The 16,187-nt window shown below is 42.0% G+C and overlaps 1 protein-coding gene across 2 annotated transcripts; it reads right to left on the bottom strand.

Moving 5' to 3' along the window:
- Positions 1-59: 59 nt before the first annotated feature.
- LOC107218968 lies at positions 60-6,431 on the bottom strand. Of its 2 annotated transcripts, none has more exons than XR_006903886.1 (5): positions 5,697-6,083; positions 4,716-4,821; positions 1,908-2,115; positions 1,643-1,771; positions 60-390 (listed from the first exon to the last, which is right to left on the bottom strand). XR_006903886.1 is itself a non-coding variant. In XM_046737338.1 (5 exons), the coding sequence occupies exons 2-5, from the start codon at positions 5,873-5,875 to the stop codon at positions 314-316; spliced, it is 570 nt and encodes a 189-aa protein (XP_046593294.1). In that variant the 5' UTR covers positions 5,876-6,077; positions 6,328-6,431; the 3' UTR covers positions 60-313. The 2 variants fall into 2 exon arrangements, 1 of the variants encoding a protein (XP_046593294.1); XM_046737338.1 differs by lacking the exon at positions 1,643-1,771 and adding an exon at positions 6,328-6,431 and having other exon boundaries at positions 5,697-6,077.
- Positions 6,432-16,187: the final 9,756 nt, after the last annotated feature.

Consider the following 16,187-nt stretch of genomic DNA (forward strand, 5'->3'; position numbering starts at 1 on the left):
ACAAAGGTCCGAGCTCAAAGGGCAGGAGACTAGCTTTATTAACCATCATTCTATTAATAATCTTATATTAATCGTTCTGTATTTTTCATCTCACGAAATGCACAAGGTATCAAATATTTGTAAGAACGAGAACAAAGAACGGTGACCTGGCGTGGATACTTGTCTGCACTTATGACGGATGAATCACGCCTGCGGTTCTGGACAATGCCTAAGATTTCAAATTTTTTTCTCTACGATCATCGATCTTCAGCTTGACCGTTTTCCGTGACTATCCGATACGAAATACCTCTCGAAAGTCCATGCTTCGAACAAGTTATACCGCAGTTTGTTGTCTAATGTGTCGTCGAGGCTTGTCGTGATTGTAATATCGCTGCGATCTCATGCTGTTTTCTGAAATAGAAGAGAATTTTTTTTTTTAAAGAGCAAAACGGTGAGAGAGAGAGATTGCGATTTTATTTATATGTCGTTCTTGAGCAAGTAACTGCTGTTTATAATACACGATAACGCGATTGTTGGTCGTCGCGTACCGGATTTTTAACTTCAATACTGAAAAATGGCCGTAGTCTACTCATCTCTGATAGAGTAATTGGAGTAGCCTAAGTTTCGAAGTTTCAGCTTAACATGTGTACAAAACACCATGCATGAATACCAAACGCATATGTATGAAAAATGTGTTGAATATATTCAGATGTAAAGTCAACTTTAATAAAGTTGAAAAAGAAATCCAACGTTTAAGCAAATCATTTCGAACAGTCTAAGTCGAGATAACGCACGAGGTACACGAGTGCATTGGAATATATATACATATATACATATATACGAGCATTCGCATTCCAGTAATCATCTCTGTAATTGCACTTTCATTAGTCGAAGACTTAGAGCGAGCGAGTAGTTCGAAATCGAATTACCAAACTTCTGAAAAGCCGAGCCAGCGGGACGGACTGAATAAGCAGTAAGGAATGGTTGTTTTGTAACGAAAAGAATGGTACTGTGTGTGGAAACTCGGGGTAATTTTCAGAATGTATTTTCCGAACCAGCGTCGCCCGTTCGCTTGTGTATTATTTATGATCCACCGTCAGGACAAGTGACAGGTCGATTGGTAAATAATACGCATGCACCCCTGCGTGCCGGTAAGTGATTAGTGGCCACAAATTGTTACGCCATACACCATCAACATTGCTTCCATCACTTCGGCTCCGTCTGCACGTATATGTATAACAACCTGTCTCGTCCAACGACTAAATCTCAAAGTTTGTTACGCTGAATGAATAAATTAACTGCCGGATCATGGAGGACAGCACTCAAATACGTCGGCAAACTTTGTTTCACTTAGGCCTGATCATTTTCACGTAACAATCCGAAGATCTCATGCGATTTGTCAGATTTCGCTCGAGGGTATGCAAGTATATTCAGCCACTTTTGACAACTATAGGAGAAACGTAGATTCATAAATGTCGTTTTTCGTTCCTCGTATTTCATTTAAAGGAACATTTGAAAAGAATATGAATAAAGTAAGAGAAGCGTTTAGCTGGATAGAAAGAATCTATCGGCCTACGTGTAAGACGAAGCTTTAACTATGAATATTTCTACTTTGACGGGGATTTCACACTTTGGGTAATGATTATTACAAATTTACTCAAACCTCGCCATGCTGTCCGCTTGCCCGGCGGGCTATCTCGAGCGTAATTGATTATCAATTACGCCCGGACTGCGTAATCCACCGTTGAAGAAACAAAACTAGTCGCAACGTTTCCACGTCCAACCACGTGCACTAGCGTGACGTTCGTGGTGAAAAAAACGAGAAAGAAATTACTGACAAACTAATGTACATATCTGGTATTTCAATTCGACATTTTGTTAATTGATTAACTTTGGGTTGTTTAAATGTGGGAATTGGTTTAACGCACCTGACTCGTCATCCGCGTCGTACTCAGCCAGTGTGTCGCTGCAGCAGAAATTGTACTCGAAGTTCTGACTTCGGCGTAGTAGAAGAACAACTTCGGTCACGCTGCTGACGTTCGGTGGTGGTAGAACAGTGAAATTATTTCCAAATTTTGCCGCCCGATACTCGATATCCGAATTGTAGTAAGCCGACTCTAAGTTTCCCTTGACTATCTGTAACGAAAATCAATTTCATATTCAACAAGCATAGCCAGTACGTAAAATTAGATACCCAGACCCGTGTCAACGTATAGATTCTTGGTTTACGGTGACCTCGACTACTTATCATCACGTGGATGTGATCAAACAGAATGTTTACCGTCATCGGTCTATAGCCAGAGTAAATTCTTGTTTTTAAACAAATCACGGCATCGTAAAGTCAGATCTGTCTGTATAACACAGATGCATTTCTTTTATCCCAGTAAAAGACTGATAAATATTCGCTAGATAAGATTGGAAATTGCGGAGGTAGGTACAGTTTGGCCTGGCAGGTATCGATTCACTCCGAGTTGTATGATAAATTTGGAAATTTGGGTGTGAGAGGCCGGATCGTACGTTGGGCTGGATATTAATTTGTCGAAGGGTTATTTGCGGTCGGTACAACCCTCAGCCCAGGGTTTTGTATTCAGGCTTTGATAGTGTAGTCACGCGCAATGTTGCCACTGGACTTTCGATGACGTCCTTCCGGTGAATATTACTCCTAGTAACGGCTCCGCGGCTGACGTCCTCGTTCGCTCGTATCGGGACATGGAAAAACACTTTCCATACGTTCCATTATATCCTCGCTACAAATGGTCCGCTATTCGTACTCATCTCTGGATATTTCCCGTAAATATGACGCGTTGGAACATTTGTCTGCATATTTCCCCTCGTGCCTTCAACCCTCTATACATATACGTGCGCAAAGGTATAAACGACCGATGGATATCGGTGAATACAATTGTTGCAACGATTACTGTTACTGTTACGACTCTGCGGTCTGGGGACAAGGATCAAGGGACCGTTACGAGCGAAAGGCAGTAAACATGCGTATAAAAATGATACAAGTTCGCATTACTGGGGTACGATTCTCGGACTAATGCGACCTTAACCCGCGAATTTGTACCGTTTGGTGTAATCAACGGACTCGATTTCTACCGTGTTCACTTGTTAGAAATCGAGATTGCTGAACGAAATCGTTGCCCTTGTAAAACTTTGGGGTTTCGAGCCGTCAAATCTATTGATTATCTGGTTTTCTTCTATCCGAAGGCTGTGTAAATTGATCGGAATATATCCGTCCTGCATAGGTTCGATTCGATATCATAAGAGAGAGTGATGCGAATGCGTACAGGCGCATACTCGAGGGAGACGTTCGCTCTTCAATAAAGCTGACATCTTTCGTGATAAGTAAGCGCGAGTAGCGAAGAGTTGCAAGTGTCTGCGTAATCTGAGTTGCATAAAGTCTGAGTCCCGAAGATGGTGTTACTTCGCGCAGAGTTTGTCGTCAAGTATCAGACGACGCGGCGTAAGAAGTCGTTAATGGCCCTCGGCAGAGTAGAGCATAATAGGTTCCTCCTTATTCTTGTAGCTTCGTACCTACGTGTAGCATCTGCAACTATCACGAGCAAACGTAATCCTCTTACGATCATACGCAACGTTCGTTGCGGCACAGAAGGCGCACTGGGCTTGAACAACAGGTACGATACTCGGAAGTATTAAGTTTCCGAGTTTTTGGAGGAGTTTTGAGTTCTGCGTAAGAAGTTTGCACTTTATTATACCTGCGCCAACTATTGACTTTTAAATTTGTCCTCTAAGACGAGCCCTTTCTTCAAGTTCATCTTCCGCACATGTTAACGTATACCCGATACGCTACGTATGTACGTACATACGTTTCAGTTTTGGAACTAAAGCAGCAGAGGCGGCAGCAGCAACGCTCGGGATTTGTTCTAAACTCAGCAGTTTATCCGTCGGGTGATACGAGCGTAAAAATGAGAAACTATGGAACAAAGTTAAAGCGGCTGTCGCCAGCTATACGGCTATGTATTTACTTAGTGATACGTATTATATTATTCGTGTGCATGCACGGTATATGCATAACTACACGACGATATTTTTCATCAACTTTCGTAAAATAAACGCTGCACGTACCCAAAGTTTCAATCCTCTTTTATGTACCTTTTGACTTGCAATTTTTTGTTCTTCTTTTTTTCATATTATGGATGTTAGGCATGAAATACAAACCGGTAGGCTAGACAAGGTTTCACCTTAAATTTACGGAAACTTATCACTCCGAGTGGAGAAAGAGAGCTGATTTCACTGAAAACTGCAGGGAAAGAGGGACACGAATAACCGTGTGGCAAATATACTTTTTACTATAAATGTGGCAGATTGTAAGCCGCAAACATTCGTCTTCACTGTTTCTAGAGTAAATTCTGCATTTTACTAAGTATATTCCATTAAAAAAACCTGACGCGTCCCTCTTTTCTTGCAGTTTTGAGTAAAATTTGCTCTCTTATTCTCTCCGTTTACACCACGTGATTTTGGTCAATATAATAAAGGCGGAGTTTCCACGACCGTCGCCTTTTATGAATTAAAGTGGAGCCGTATACACTCCGTATAATTCTTGGGTTCTTCGAGATCCTTCAGTCCTTTGCATGTGCGGATTCAGGATTCGGAACGTCAGCTAATCCTGTGATGATCGGCCAGGATTGGAAGGTTCTGTAAGTTTTCCGCCCAAACAGACTGTTTCATGTGAACCAAGTGTAAGACTAGAAACGAATATTTGTCGCTCATACCATTCGGTTCAGTTTCGTCAACTGCTGCGCGTGAATGTTTGTCCATCCGTAAAGTGGTGTGTGAGGAAATTTTCGCCAGTCGGGGTGGAGCAGAGTCACATCGTATCTGGGAAAAAAATATTTAATAAATTCTACGTCGGGGCAAAAACCTTGTACAGTCCAGATTATATACTACGTGGATCTGAATTATTGATACAATTGCCTACTGTTTGAATTTTATCGAGAGTGGGGCCTGTTAACATACTGCGATGTACAGGGTGGTTCATTTTAATCGCCCGAGGCAAATATTACAGCAACGAAAAGACATACCAGAAAAAGTCTCCTACAAAACTTGTATATTCTCAAAAGAGAGAAAAAATAATACTCTCTCCTTGGCGTAGAGACAGTTTCTTAATTGAAATGGGAAAAACGACAAATAGTTTTGCCGATAAAAAAATTAGAACTATATTTTATTTGTTACTGCTATTACCATCTGTTGTCACTAGCGAAAGTTTATATTTATGCACAAACTAGCGAAAATATTTTCTCTTTAACTTCACGGGTTGTCGCATTATCGCATCATCACGCATTGATTGTATCTGTAGTATGATTCACGGTATACGTTATACATATATTTTCACACGCAATTAATATGCATCTGAATAGTAGCTTCAGCCAAGATTGATTTTTAAAGTTACAATTCTGGTTGGCAATTATCGGGACGCGTGTGCTCGGACAGTTAAATCAGCACATATCCGTGATCACATTCTAAAAATTCAAATCTTCGAGTTGCGAGACTTATTTATTTTACATGAAGTATTATATCTATACCGAGAATAACGAACGAGCCGGCGCGCGGCGTCGATAAAAATTCAATATTTTTACAAACGCAATTACCCCTACAAAGGAATCGTGCTATGGAATATTTGCACCACACTTTGATCGTGTGATTTTCTACCGACACGATACTTTTTTCACTTGTTAAATTGCCTTGAGCCTTACTTGTTATTCTTGTGCGTCGGTAGGTGTTGGACCTGCATGGGATTCGGCATTTCCGGTAAATCTTCTCTTTGACGTTCGCCTCCAGCAGCTGAAGTATCGGCGCTTGCGGGAGTTGGAGCCCTTTTGCGGCGGATCCGAAGTTTCTTGAGAAAATATCCCCACGAGAAGCACGAGGACATTTGCAAGGTATTCCCACCGCAGAGACTATTCGTAACTCCACCGTACAAAACGCATGTTTCAATATACCTGATCCGTTTGCCTCGTGGCGTTGAACCGCATGCTTTAGTGCTTGCTACAGGATAGTGAAATTTCCGTCGTATCTCCTCACAGTTTCCGATACAAGGAACGAAGCCGATTGACGTTTTCTCTGTACATATAGCACTGCGGGAACCAACAGGAAAACCGTTCCAATTATCCGATGTGTGACAGTGTTAATTGTCGAAATGATTGTCACTTGCTGTATTGAACCAAAATCAACTTGTACCGAATGGGTTTGAAGATTTGGGAGAAGTAAGATACAAAATGGACAAATAAAATTGATATTAAATGAAAAAATAGCGTCCGACGCACAGAGATTTTATTGATTAGAATTTAATTTAGATTCAAAATGTTCAATGGTTTATTATTTAACCTTTCAATCGTTATGTTCACTGCGTTATTCTTCTCGTGGTGTTCCAATTGAACTTGTAAACCGATCTATGTGCGGAACGCTACTGCGTTGAGACGTTATTTTTGTTTTTCAATTTCCAACAACGACGAGGTTTTATCTGTTTGCTTTGTTATTAATCGACGAACCAACGATGATTCGATACGTAAATGTGTGCATAGTTGCTCATACAAAGTCTAGAGTACGTATGTAAATACGTACAATCTATAAGTATCTATAAATATACATATATTATATACATATATGTGTATGTATTATATGTATACCACCTATAATGTGCATGTATATCGACTCGCTTTGCAGGCAGCGTCGCACCAAGTACGCTCTTATCTCAATGCGTTTGTGCAATGTTCGAATGGTAGGTCCGTCCGCATGCTCGACAAAATTTAACAATACACATATATACGTCTCTATACGGCCGCTCTTTATACGGCATTTCGCTAGAACGGTCTTTTTTAATTGTGGCACTTTTTCGATTTATGGCCGACAATATTTCCTTATACGGTAAAAAAAAATATTTTAATCTAAGCATGTTTACAGGAAATAAAAAGAATAAAATGCTTTATGAACTAAAAACTATGTTATTGTATAAAAAAATGGAATAGATCGACTTGAATATGTATGAGCTTGTGAAAGAATAACTGATTACTTGTACGGCTTTTCGCTTTACGACCAACTTTTCTGGAACGTATCTAGGCCGTAAAGCGAGGTATGGCTGTACGTCAAACATTGCGTTTTCCATGCACTATAGTCCAATCACGTGATCGAAAAATATTGCCTCAACTATTCGAAACAAGAGAAAATATTTTTGGTAGGAGCGATGGGGATGCACGAAAGCCAGCCTTCGACCCCTTGATTTTGTTAATTTTGAAAAATCGATCACGCGATTTTAAAGATACAACTATGCACTCGCTCGCATCATGATGCAATTAGTTATTTCACCAACTCTATTCAGATAGTTTTCAGCATTCCAGTAGTTCTTTCAACCTACGAGATCTAAAAGAATTACTAATTTACGTATTTTCAGAAAGACCTGAACGTGTCATTTAGTGCTTAAATTATACGCTCTCTGTTACCAAACTCCAATTCGGTGTGCATTTTATATCTACGAACGCATTCCACGCTTAAGAAATACAAAAAATGAGGAAGGGAGGGGTGGAAATTGTCTCGTTATTAACTAATCTGTAGATATTGTGTCCAAAACTATTCGAATTAGCTCGCGAATTAGTGAATCGGAATCGAAGTTTGTTTCGACTTTTGTTGATTATGTTAGAAGGAAGACGGTAGCATTCAGATTCTTTCGTGCGTTCAAGTGAATTTTCCTATCCTCTTTTTATACTGATTCCCAACCGCCCTTCCAACTTTGTGATTTCTGTATTCAAGTATATGCTTTTGTTCTTCACACCATGCATCCCATCGTTATCCGAACACCGAAGCTGTTTTTCAGGCACGAACGGTTACAAAGATTTTTATCCGGGCTGCCGTACGGTTTTTTTTTTTTTTTTGGTTTTTTCGGGATAGCAGTAACCTAATACTTTTCTGATACTTAACAAGGGAAGTCGCGTGAATGGTTAAAAGACATATGTAGCGATCGATAATGTCAGGTGATGTATAGTGAGAGTAAAAAGGCCTCGGATCTAGAAAACGTGCATCTTTTTTTCCACTCGAACCCCATAGTTATTTTAAATATTATAAAACAGCGGCTGGTAGCTATTTTACGGGTCTTAGTATGATTCAACAGAAATGTTTTTGTTCGACATACAGAAGTATTCCTAACATGATGCTAATTATAGAATTGTAGGTGTTGGTAGGTATTTTTATTTTCCATTGTGCATCGATGATGTGATACAATGAATGTATGTGAAGTTATTGTAACGTTAAAATGTATTACACGTATGACTAAAAATACGAAAAATATTAAAAAAATAGTGGGCCCGAATTATTAACTCCGTTTTATTTCTATAAACCGACAAGCTAGGGTGACCTGCAGTTTAGGCGTCATGATCATTATGGTATTGATTGTGACGCGATTGAAAACTGACACCGGAGAATTTTCCGACACACAATATTCTTGTGGAACGATGCAATCGGTTTGCTGGATTTCCGCGTCCTACATTACTTACCGAATTCGTTTTCATCATCACTCGCGAGTATCTGATCCTTCGGCTATATATAAGCGATGAGTAGTATATGACCAAGAACTTTTCTCCAGCTTTCTTTTGCTAATCTCATCGATGTAATCGACACCCAAGAAATAACGAACGTATTGTTTTGAGGAAAGAGATTCGGGGTGTACAAATTCAACTCACCAAAAAAACAGTGGCTGACGTTTTGGGCATCAAGAACCGATGCGTGGTGTCATTGTTTCCTTACAACGTAAATTCTGTGCAGTTTGAGTATAGATATTGGGTATACATTTTATGTTAACAAGTATGGTTCACGCACAAATATCAGTACAAATATATATGAACATACAGACTGACTGTGACTTGTGCGAGTTGGGTTAGTTGTAAATTTTCCTAGCATCGGTCATGATGTGTTTTTGATGTAAAAAAGTGGATACGTGGAATGCATAAAGAGAAGACTTAAATTGCGCCAAATCTCGACGTGACTTTAATATTTAGTCACAAACACTCATGGGGTTCGGTCGCCCGGCGGTTTCTGTTTCCCTTTTATCTTATACCTATATTTTCGCTGGCCATTTCCTTTCCACGCCTCTACCTTTTTTCGTCTCCTCTTCACGTTGCTTTCGAAGCTTCAGTCTTTCCGGTGCGAGACGAAGGGCTAGTCAAAGTTAGGCGCGAAGCGCCAGGGCTTAACATTCAGTGATACAAGCGGCAGGCAGGTTATACAGCGACAGCTTTTTTCTGTAATATAGCCAGTGAAAGTGTTTGGAAAACAAGAGGAATGGAAAATATCATCTCGTCCAATCTATCGGTACAGATGGGAATGAAAGTTGAAAGGGATGAAAGCTCGACCCAGTTTAGCCGTCATTAGCAACTTCGTTGTTGTATTTCGGTTTGAAACAAAAAGTTGACCTTATACTCGCAATCAAAGGAGAAACATTTTCTCCTCTCCCGCTACTTCGATTGATGAAATCAGTTTAATCGCAATAACGAAGCACTTTCCAGGTCACGGTTGAGCTTTGCAGAGTGTCTAATGCCTCTGCGAAATATCCGTCCACCGTGTTTGTCATGACGGCTGGTTGAATTAGCACTGACGAGGACCAACTTCTAGAATCACTGCGGAAATGCCCAGCCGGAACCGAAACCATCCACGATAAGAATTAACCATTTTCGGTCCCAAGGGCACCTCGGCGTTGACCTCAACTCGGCCACTTCAGACCAAACTATTATCTCGCAACCCCGTGGGTCAGGATTGCAGTGGGAAGGCAAATTCGAGCAAAATGTCTCCGCGATCGTATCACGGGGAACAGATGTGTCCTTGTCCGCGGTCGTACAGCTTCGGTCGTGCGTCTTGCTTCAGTTTTTCTGGCGGTCCCTTCCGCGGACAAGGACTCGGAGGTCGGCTTGTAATAGGATTCCAAAAGGTTATAAAAACAGCCGGATGTATCATGGACGTTTTCTTCCCGCCCTCGAGCCGCGGGGTTCGTCCGTCTCTCGTCGGCCGTCCCTATTAGGTCAAGACGTCGCCACGTTACCTCGACACATGCATTATTTCTTTTGGTCATACGTTCTATTATTGCGGAGCCTTTTAACATTTCACGATCTTAGCCTGCGAGCCGTTAGAAGGCTGTTTTCCCTACTGCCTGCAACGCAGTTGTAACGATTGGTCTGGGTTCCTCGCTTTTACCGCATGCATAGGGTAGGATGGATGTTCCACCAATGGAGTGAAGAATGTGGCAGAAACTCTCGTTCCTGAATCGTGCTTAACAGGGATTCAATCGGTGTGAGAGTAAATTTTATTTTCTTACGATTTCAGACATTCCACCTACCCTGGCACTCATGTTCACCAGTCGAGAGTGGTACAGGTAGCTATAGATACTTTTTAAAAATACGTTATATTCATCACAACGTTTTACTTGGGAAAAACAATCGGTGACTCACTCGGCGGTGTGAAAGAAGATGATTTGTGCCACGTAGCTTTATCACTAACGATACTGGAACATTCTGTCAGGATCAGTGAATTTGCTGACCCGAGTATCGTGACTGTACCAAGAGCAACGGGAATGCTGAAAGTTTGAATTTTAAGGTGGAACGCGTTATTTGTGATTTCGTAAGGTACAGCTCAGCTTTCAAAGCAAAAGGATTTCATTCGTCAGTCTCATTTCAAGGAACTTGAGATATCAGTAATGGTTGTTACGTGACCTTTTCCTTTAATACTTCACAAAAGTAGCTTGGTTTTTTTTTTCTAAAAAACGTGTAACGTCAAGCACGTTTTTCACCTCATTCGTCGTAAATACCCACTTCAGAATCAGGATCGATGTTCCTTTTCTTTTGATTGGACATTTTGTAGGGTTGTATTGCGCTCGGTTTCAGAAGCGACACGGCAATTAGGGGGGCGAGCGTGAGCCTGGAAGGTTTATAGACGCGTACTTTCAAAGAAGAAGAGCGAATGCGTCTCAGCGCCGAGAGGTACTCATCGTCAGCCTAAGTTGGCCATTGACGCAAGATTTAATATATGTATGTCGTATCCAGGCTGAATGCATCATTATAAGTATATACCAGTGGCTTTACATTCCAAGAGCGTTCGCGACAACATCGGATAATAATATGGCCCCTGTTATAATCATTGGAAGTAGCAACGGTGTTACCGTCTGAAGACGACGGTTAAGAATACTTTTAAAGTGCACACATAGGCAACGTTGTTGGACATCTCAACGAGACATTCCGCAACCATTCGCGTTGCAAGAACCGCCAACGATCGCGTAACACTGCACTAGACTCGGCGTCATTCTCAGTCCCCTCGGTCCCGTTAAAAGGGCCGAAGAGTCAAGACGAAGCGGCTGGTTTCACACCGGGTTCAGCGGCGAAGAGGGGAACGCTCGAGTCTACTTCCATTGAAGAGAGCTGACCAGCATCAGCATACAGAGATATTCTAACTCATGGATAAGCGGGGGGTCGGCAAGATCGATTTGAAGGCACCACCCCAGCACGCAGGTCCATCACCGAGTCGGTGGGCGCCTGCGCCCCGCGGAGTTCTCTTTATTATGTATATATGGGTGGGTGGTTTATAAACTCATACTGCCGCCGGTGACCAGCCCGTAAGCCTCTACGTCTGCTGCGGACGTATACACGTGTAGGTTATACGTTCAACGCTGATACCATGGGTAAAGGGTTGTCGCAGGCGGGCGCAAGCTTTTGGAGTTCTGATGGAGCGAGAGCTTCTGCAGTGATTTACTCGATGAAATATGGTACCGGAGAATACTCGGAGTAGCCATCGGCCGGTTTAGCTTCGGGATTATTTCGTTCCCAGGTGTTCCGTAATTCGTGTTTTTTCAATTTTTGATGACGTACATTTCGGGGATTAACATCCTCCCGAATCGGTTGGAACACTGGCTGGGCTCGAAAGACAGCTGCTGTTCGGCGATTATAACGATACGGTTATCACCCAGGTACTCGTCGCTACGACTGGTGAAACGATTTTCGCGAGTCAAATTGTTATCGTCAAGGTTCTTTCGCTTACGTAATTTATGCTTTTTATGAAAAAGTGTGCATGACTCTCAACCTTCGACCTTGTATGAAAGGAGGGAGGAGAAATCGAAAAAAAGAAAATCCTTTCAGAGATTAAAGGAATTTTTGGCAAAGCGTTTGGTGGATTTATCCACTTTCGTGCGAATCTCTGGCGCAGCATCTTTTTCCTCTTGTTTGGTCCACAGTCGACCCTCGACCGCATTGTTGTCATCCGAAGACGCCAAGTCGGCCGTTTCACTCGGCAGGGCGTCGACCTCAGCGAGGATCTGAGAATGAAAAAGTTATTATGGAATCCTTCATGAATCGTTTGATCCTGCTGCGCACCCCGGCATTGGACGCGAGATGATGGAAACATACAGGTTAATATTTACCAGGCTCTTCGTTCTTATATTTCACCCTACCGAAGCAAGTTCTTACGTCCTTGCCGTTAAATTACATTTCTGCAATAAACCGTGAGAGTATTAAAAGCAAATTGATAATTACGGTTCGTTTCGTTTTCCTATTTGCTTTAGCCTCTGCGCAAAGGCGGCAACTGTCCGAAACGACCTGCGGTATTCGTTACCATTGCTTCGCACATGTATTATATGTACAACTCGCTTTGAGTTCACGTTTCGTTACGTGCCATTCGTTTCCTACTGTTCGCTAAACTCACGGTCCAATTGCCGTTCATCCGACGAGATTCGTTTTACCGGTGCTGGGGGATTTTCAAAATATTTATAATCCACATCGGGCAATTTACGCACGAGTAGATGTCACTCTTATCACTATTATTACAGCTTCGGTAGCTACTCTATAATGAAATTGAACCCAACTGCAGTCCGTTAGACTATTTCTGTGTGATTATTGACTTCTATTTCGCGTACAAGTTACTTTAACGTTAATTAATAACCTGTACTACTCGTCGTCCAATTTAATACACTGTCGAGATGGAAAGACGTGGTAATTTCATTAGTCCGTGCATTTTGGAACTATTGCATACCAGTTTGATGGACGGCGTACATGATCGGCTAGAACTTATCGCGTGTGCAGGGGCGTAATTGGGGATATAACTGTATAACAGTTTACAGCTTTCTATGTAATATCACTCCACAGATACTTCGCCATGCAACTTGCAAAGCGCAAAGCTGAAGTAAGCCCAGGGTATTTCACCGAGATCTCAACTAATTGCAGATTCTCTTGTAGCAAATTCTCCGTTATAAGGACCGCAATTTTCAGCCTTAAATGCCGTCAAGAAATGCCGTTCATGCTTAAAATGTTTATGACTTCTGAACGCGCAGAAATGCCAAATTTCTGTAAACGCACTACATACCTACAGACAGGTATACACGTCAGGAAGTACAGTTTCTTCTTTGTGTGTCCAGATCCGGGCGGGGTATTTCTTTCTTCAAATCCGATTAGATTCCACGGGAAGGCTAAGGTTCTTGTCGTCCTACTCGCGGCCAATGTCAGGGAAAAATTCCAGGCTCGTGGAATGGTACCGACTTCAACAACGCCTTATTGTTCGCCTGGGTTTTCTTGCGCCGTAGAAGTTGAAAAAACGGATCAGTCTATTCGCGAAATCATGATTATACAAAATTGTACTATTATTTAAAATTTCCTGGTGTAACTCGACTTATCCTTGCGCCGATGCAACCGAGCACCCAGTTCAGTTCGGGTTGTACTTGGCTAGAAACGTGATCCTGCCTTGGCGAGGAGAACCTAAACCGACGATACAGAGCTATGGCACCACTACATTCGCCAGAAAGCAGTCGTCTCACTGCAAACACGCTGTTTCTGCATTCTCACAGCCTCGTGCAGGACTAGCGGTATATCTATGTGTATTACCACTGCTCTCTACTCTGTTGCTTCCACGTGTATAGGGATATCCGTAGGCATACATATACACGTATCTGTCTATCTATCTACCTAGGTATTATGTACGGCTTCGCGTGACTATGCTTATATAGCTCGTACCGTGTACCAGTACAGTTCTGCTATCTGAAACCACTACTTATGGCTAGACACGATCTCCTGTCGTCATTTTGTTTTACCCGGATAACTTTTATGATTCGCCGTGGTAAGGATTTCGATTTGGGTTATCGATATGCCGATGTATGGTAACGACAGAGACTGAAGATCTTCACCTTTAGAGAACAGACAACCCAGCCGAGATATCGGGGATGGAAAACTTTTCCTACTTTTTACTTATTCTTGTAAAATCGATCCTCATACCCGTAACAACGCTAGCTTTATTTTACTGTGCTTGTCGGAACCCGAGTTGAGAGATTACTCGGTACATGCGTCAACTTTGAATACAGATCTACCGACGAATTACAATTGTACCTATATAATATTATCCTGAACACACTACCGATAAACCAATTTCTTCGCAACTAAAACTAGGTGCATGTCTAATTGATCATATTTATCGGTTGATCCCTGCTGAAATAGCATGGACCTGACTGGATTAAAATATGTAATAAATACTTACTCGTCATGGGATATTTTCATTCTTTAACTTACTACTCGAAAGCGGTACCATCGTCGAGAAAATTTAGTTCGTCGGATGATCATTTGGGTAGGCTTCTGACCGCCTCGTAATTCATGGACATAAAGGCGAACGCTTTATGCGCGGGCTGCCGTGTAAGATGAGTTACAATCTCAAAGTTGAAGGTAAATGCTATGTCAAGAGGTACGGTTACGGTGCATGACATGCAACGAGTCGATGCACCGTAAGAATTGTGCTAGGTACAGAGTGAGGTTGGCATAATTGCTGGAGCTTCATAAGGGCCACAAATAAAAAATACGTCCTTAATTATATTCCCTAATAGTTTGGGACAGCAAATTGCCAATTCGCCAATTGCAGGAGTGAAGTTATTCCTTATTCAAAGATAGTTTCAACGCAAGGAGCGTGACTCGTGAATTATGCTTCTATTCTAATCCCACGAAATTGCAACGTTCTTGCAGTAGAAATTACCGCACGTGGTGAATGTCTTGCGCTATGCTAGAAGGTTTATTAAACGTGATATTGTTTTTTTTCTCCTCATATTCTCTTTAGTTCAATATTCGCGTATCTGTATGGTATTTGATAACAGTATAGAAAATATCCACGAATACTGTGAGTTGCCAGTGCAAGTATGAAATCGTTCAGAACACAGATTTGATGTTTTTAATCCTAATTTAACCGTCGATTCAAATATGCCGCAGTAAATGGAGCAGAGTTTGCACGTCTTTCGTGGCCGGGTGTTCATTGCTCGTTACTCTAACAGCTCTTGGGGAATATATACGGCGATAAAATATTTGTATCATTCGCGTCAGGCAGAGCGTGAGAATGCGCGAATTCTTGACTTGATTTATTGAAATTCCTTTATGGCAGTGCAGCGGACGATGCTGGAAGCAGCTCGTTCGTAAATGCGATTGTATCTTTCTCGAGTACGTAGATGCCTCATACGTAGGCGAAATCGATTCGTATTCGACCCGGCCGTGACATCTTGATATCTATGCATTATGATTTCGAAGCTGCGAAGATTCTCAAAGCCGGTGGCAAGGCTATGGAAAAGTTTTCAACGTCGCGTCGTGCCAAAGTCGTGAAATCCGATATCCCGATGGCCGATCCTCCGCTGATTGAATTCTAAAAGACTTAAACGACGCCTTAATCACCCTAAGCAGGTATTATTATCGTGAGTGATCCGACATCCAACTCTCTCTAATCCGTCACTCGAACCGGATTGAAGTAACGCGCCGTGTTTGGAAAAGGAAGGAGAGAGTCGTGGTTAATCGCGGCAATTTGACCGTTGTCCGGTAGGTAAGGACCACAAGCTCGAGGTACGTTTAGCTACGCGAAAAGGTCGGGTGCTCGTCTCCGGCGCCCTTTTGACGAGGGAAGATCACACGAAACGGTGCAGCCCTCACGGAACAAAGGAGGAGGACAAAGGTAGCCGCCGGGAAAAGGGAAGCGAAAACCAAGGCCGAGAGTTCGGGGGGTTCGGGAGAGATGTTGTAACATTTCTCAGTGAAAGAATATGATAGCTGTAATCCGCGATAGGTGCTGTACAATCTCTTTCGATAAATCGGCATCTCGTTTATCAGCCTGTTTCAGAGCGCTCAAACCACAGTTTTAATAAGAAAAGTTTTATTCCCGTAATTATAAAAATCGAAAAACTTATCTCATTTCCATGAGAAACTGGAGCG

This window comes from Neodiprion lecontei, chromosome 4 (assembly GCF_021901455.1).
Source record: "Neodiprion lecontei isolate iyNeoLeco1 chromosome 4, iyNeoLeco1.1, whole genome shotgun sequence".
NCBI classification, from domain to species: domain Eukaryota; kingdom Metazoa; phylum Arthropoda; class Insecta; order Hymenoptera; family Diprionidae; genus Neodiprion; species Neodiprion lecontei.

What these genes read in the sequence shown, in the direction of transcription:
- LOC107218968 (XM_046737338.1), bottom strand. Translation starts at nt 5,875, where the DNA reads ATGTCCTCGTGCTTCTCGTGGGGATATTTTCTCAAGAAACTTCGGATC. An exon ending in TGACGAAACTGAACCGAATG is followed by an intron (nt 2,116 to 4,715) that starts GTATGAGCGACA and finishes TTTTCGTTACAG; the next exon opens with ATAGTCAAGGGAAACTTAGA. An exon ending in CGACGCGGATGACGAGTCAG is followed by an intron (nt 391 to 1,907) that starts GTGCGTTAAACC and finishes CTTCTATTTCAG; the next exon opens with AAAACAGCATGAGATCGCAG.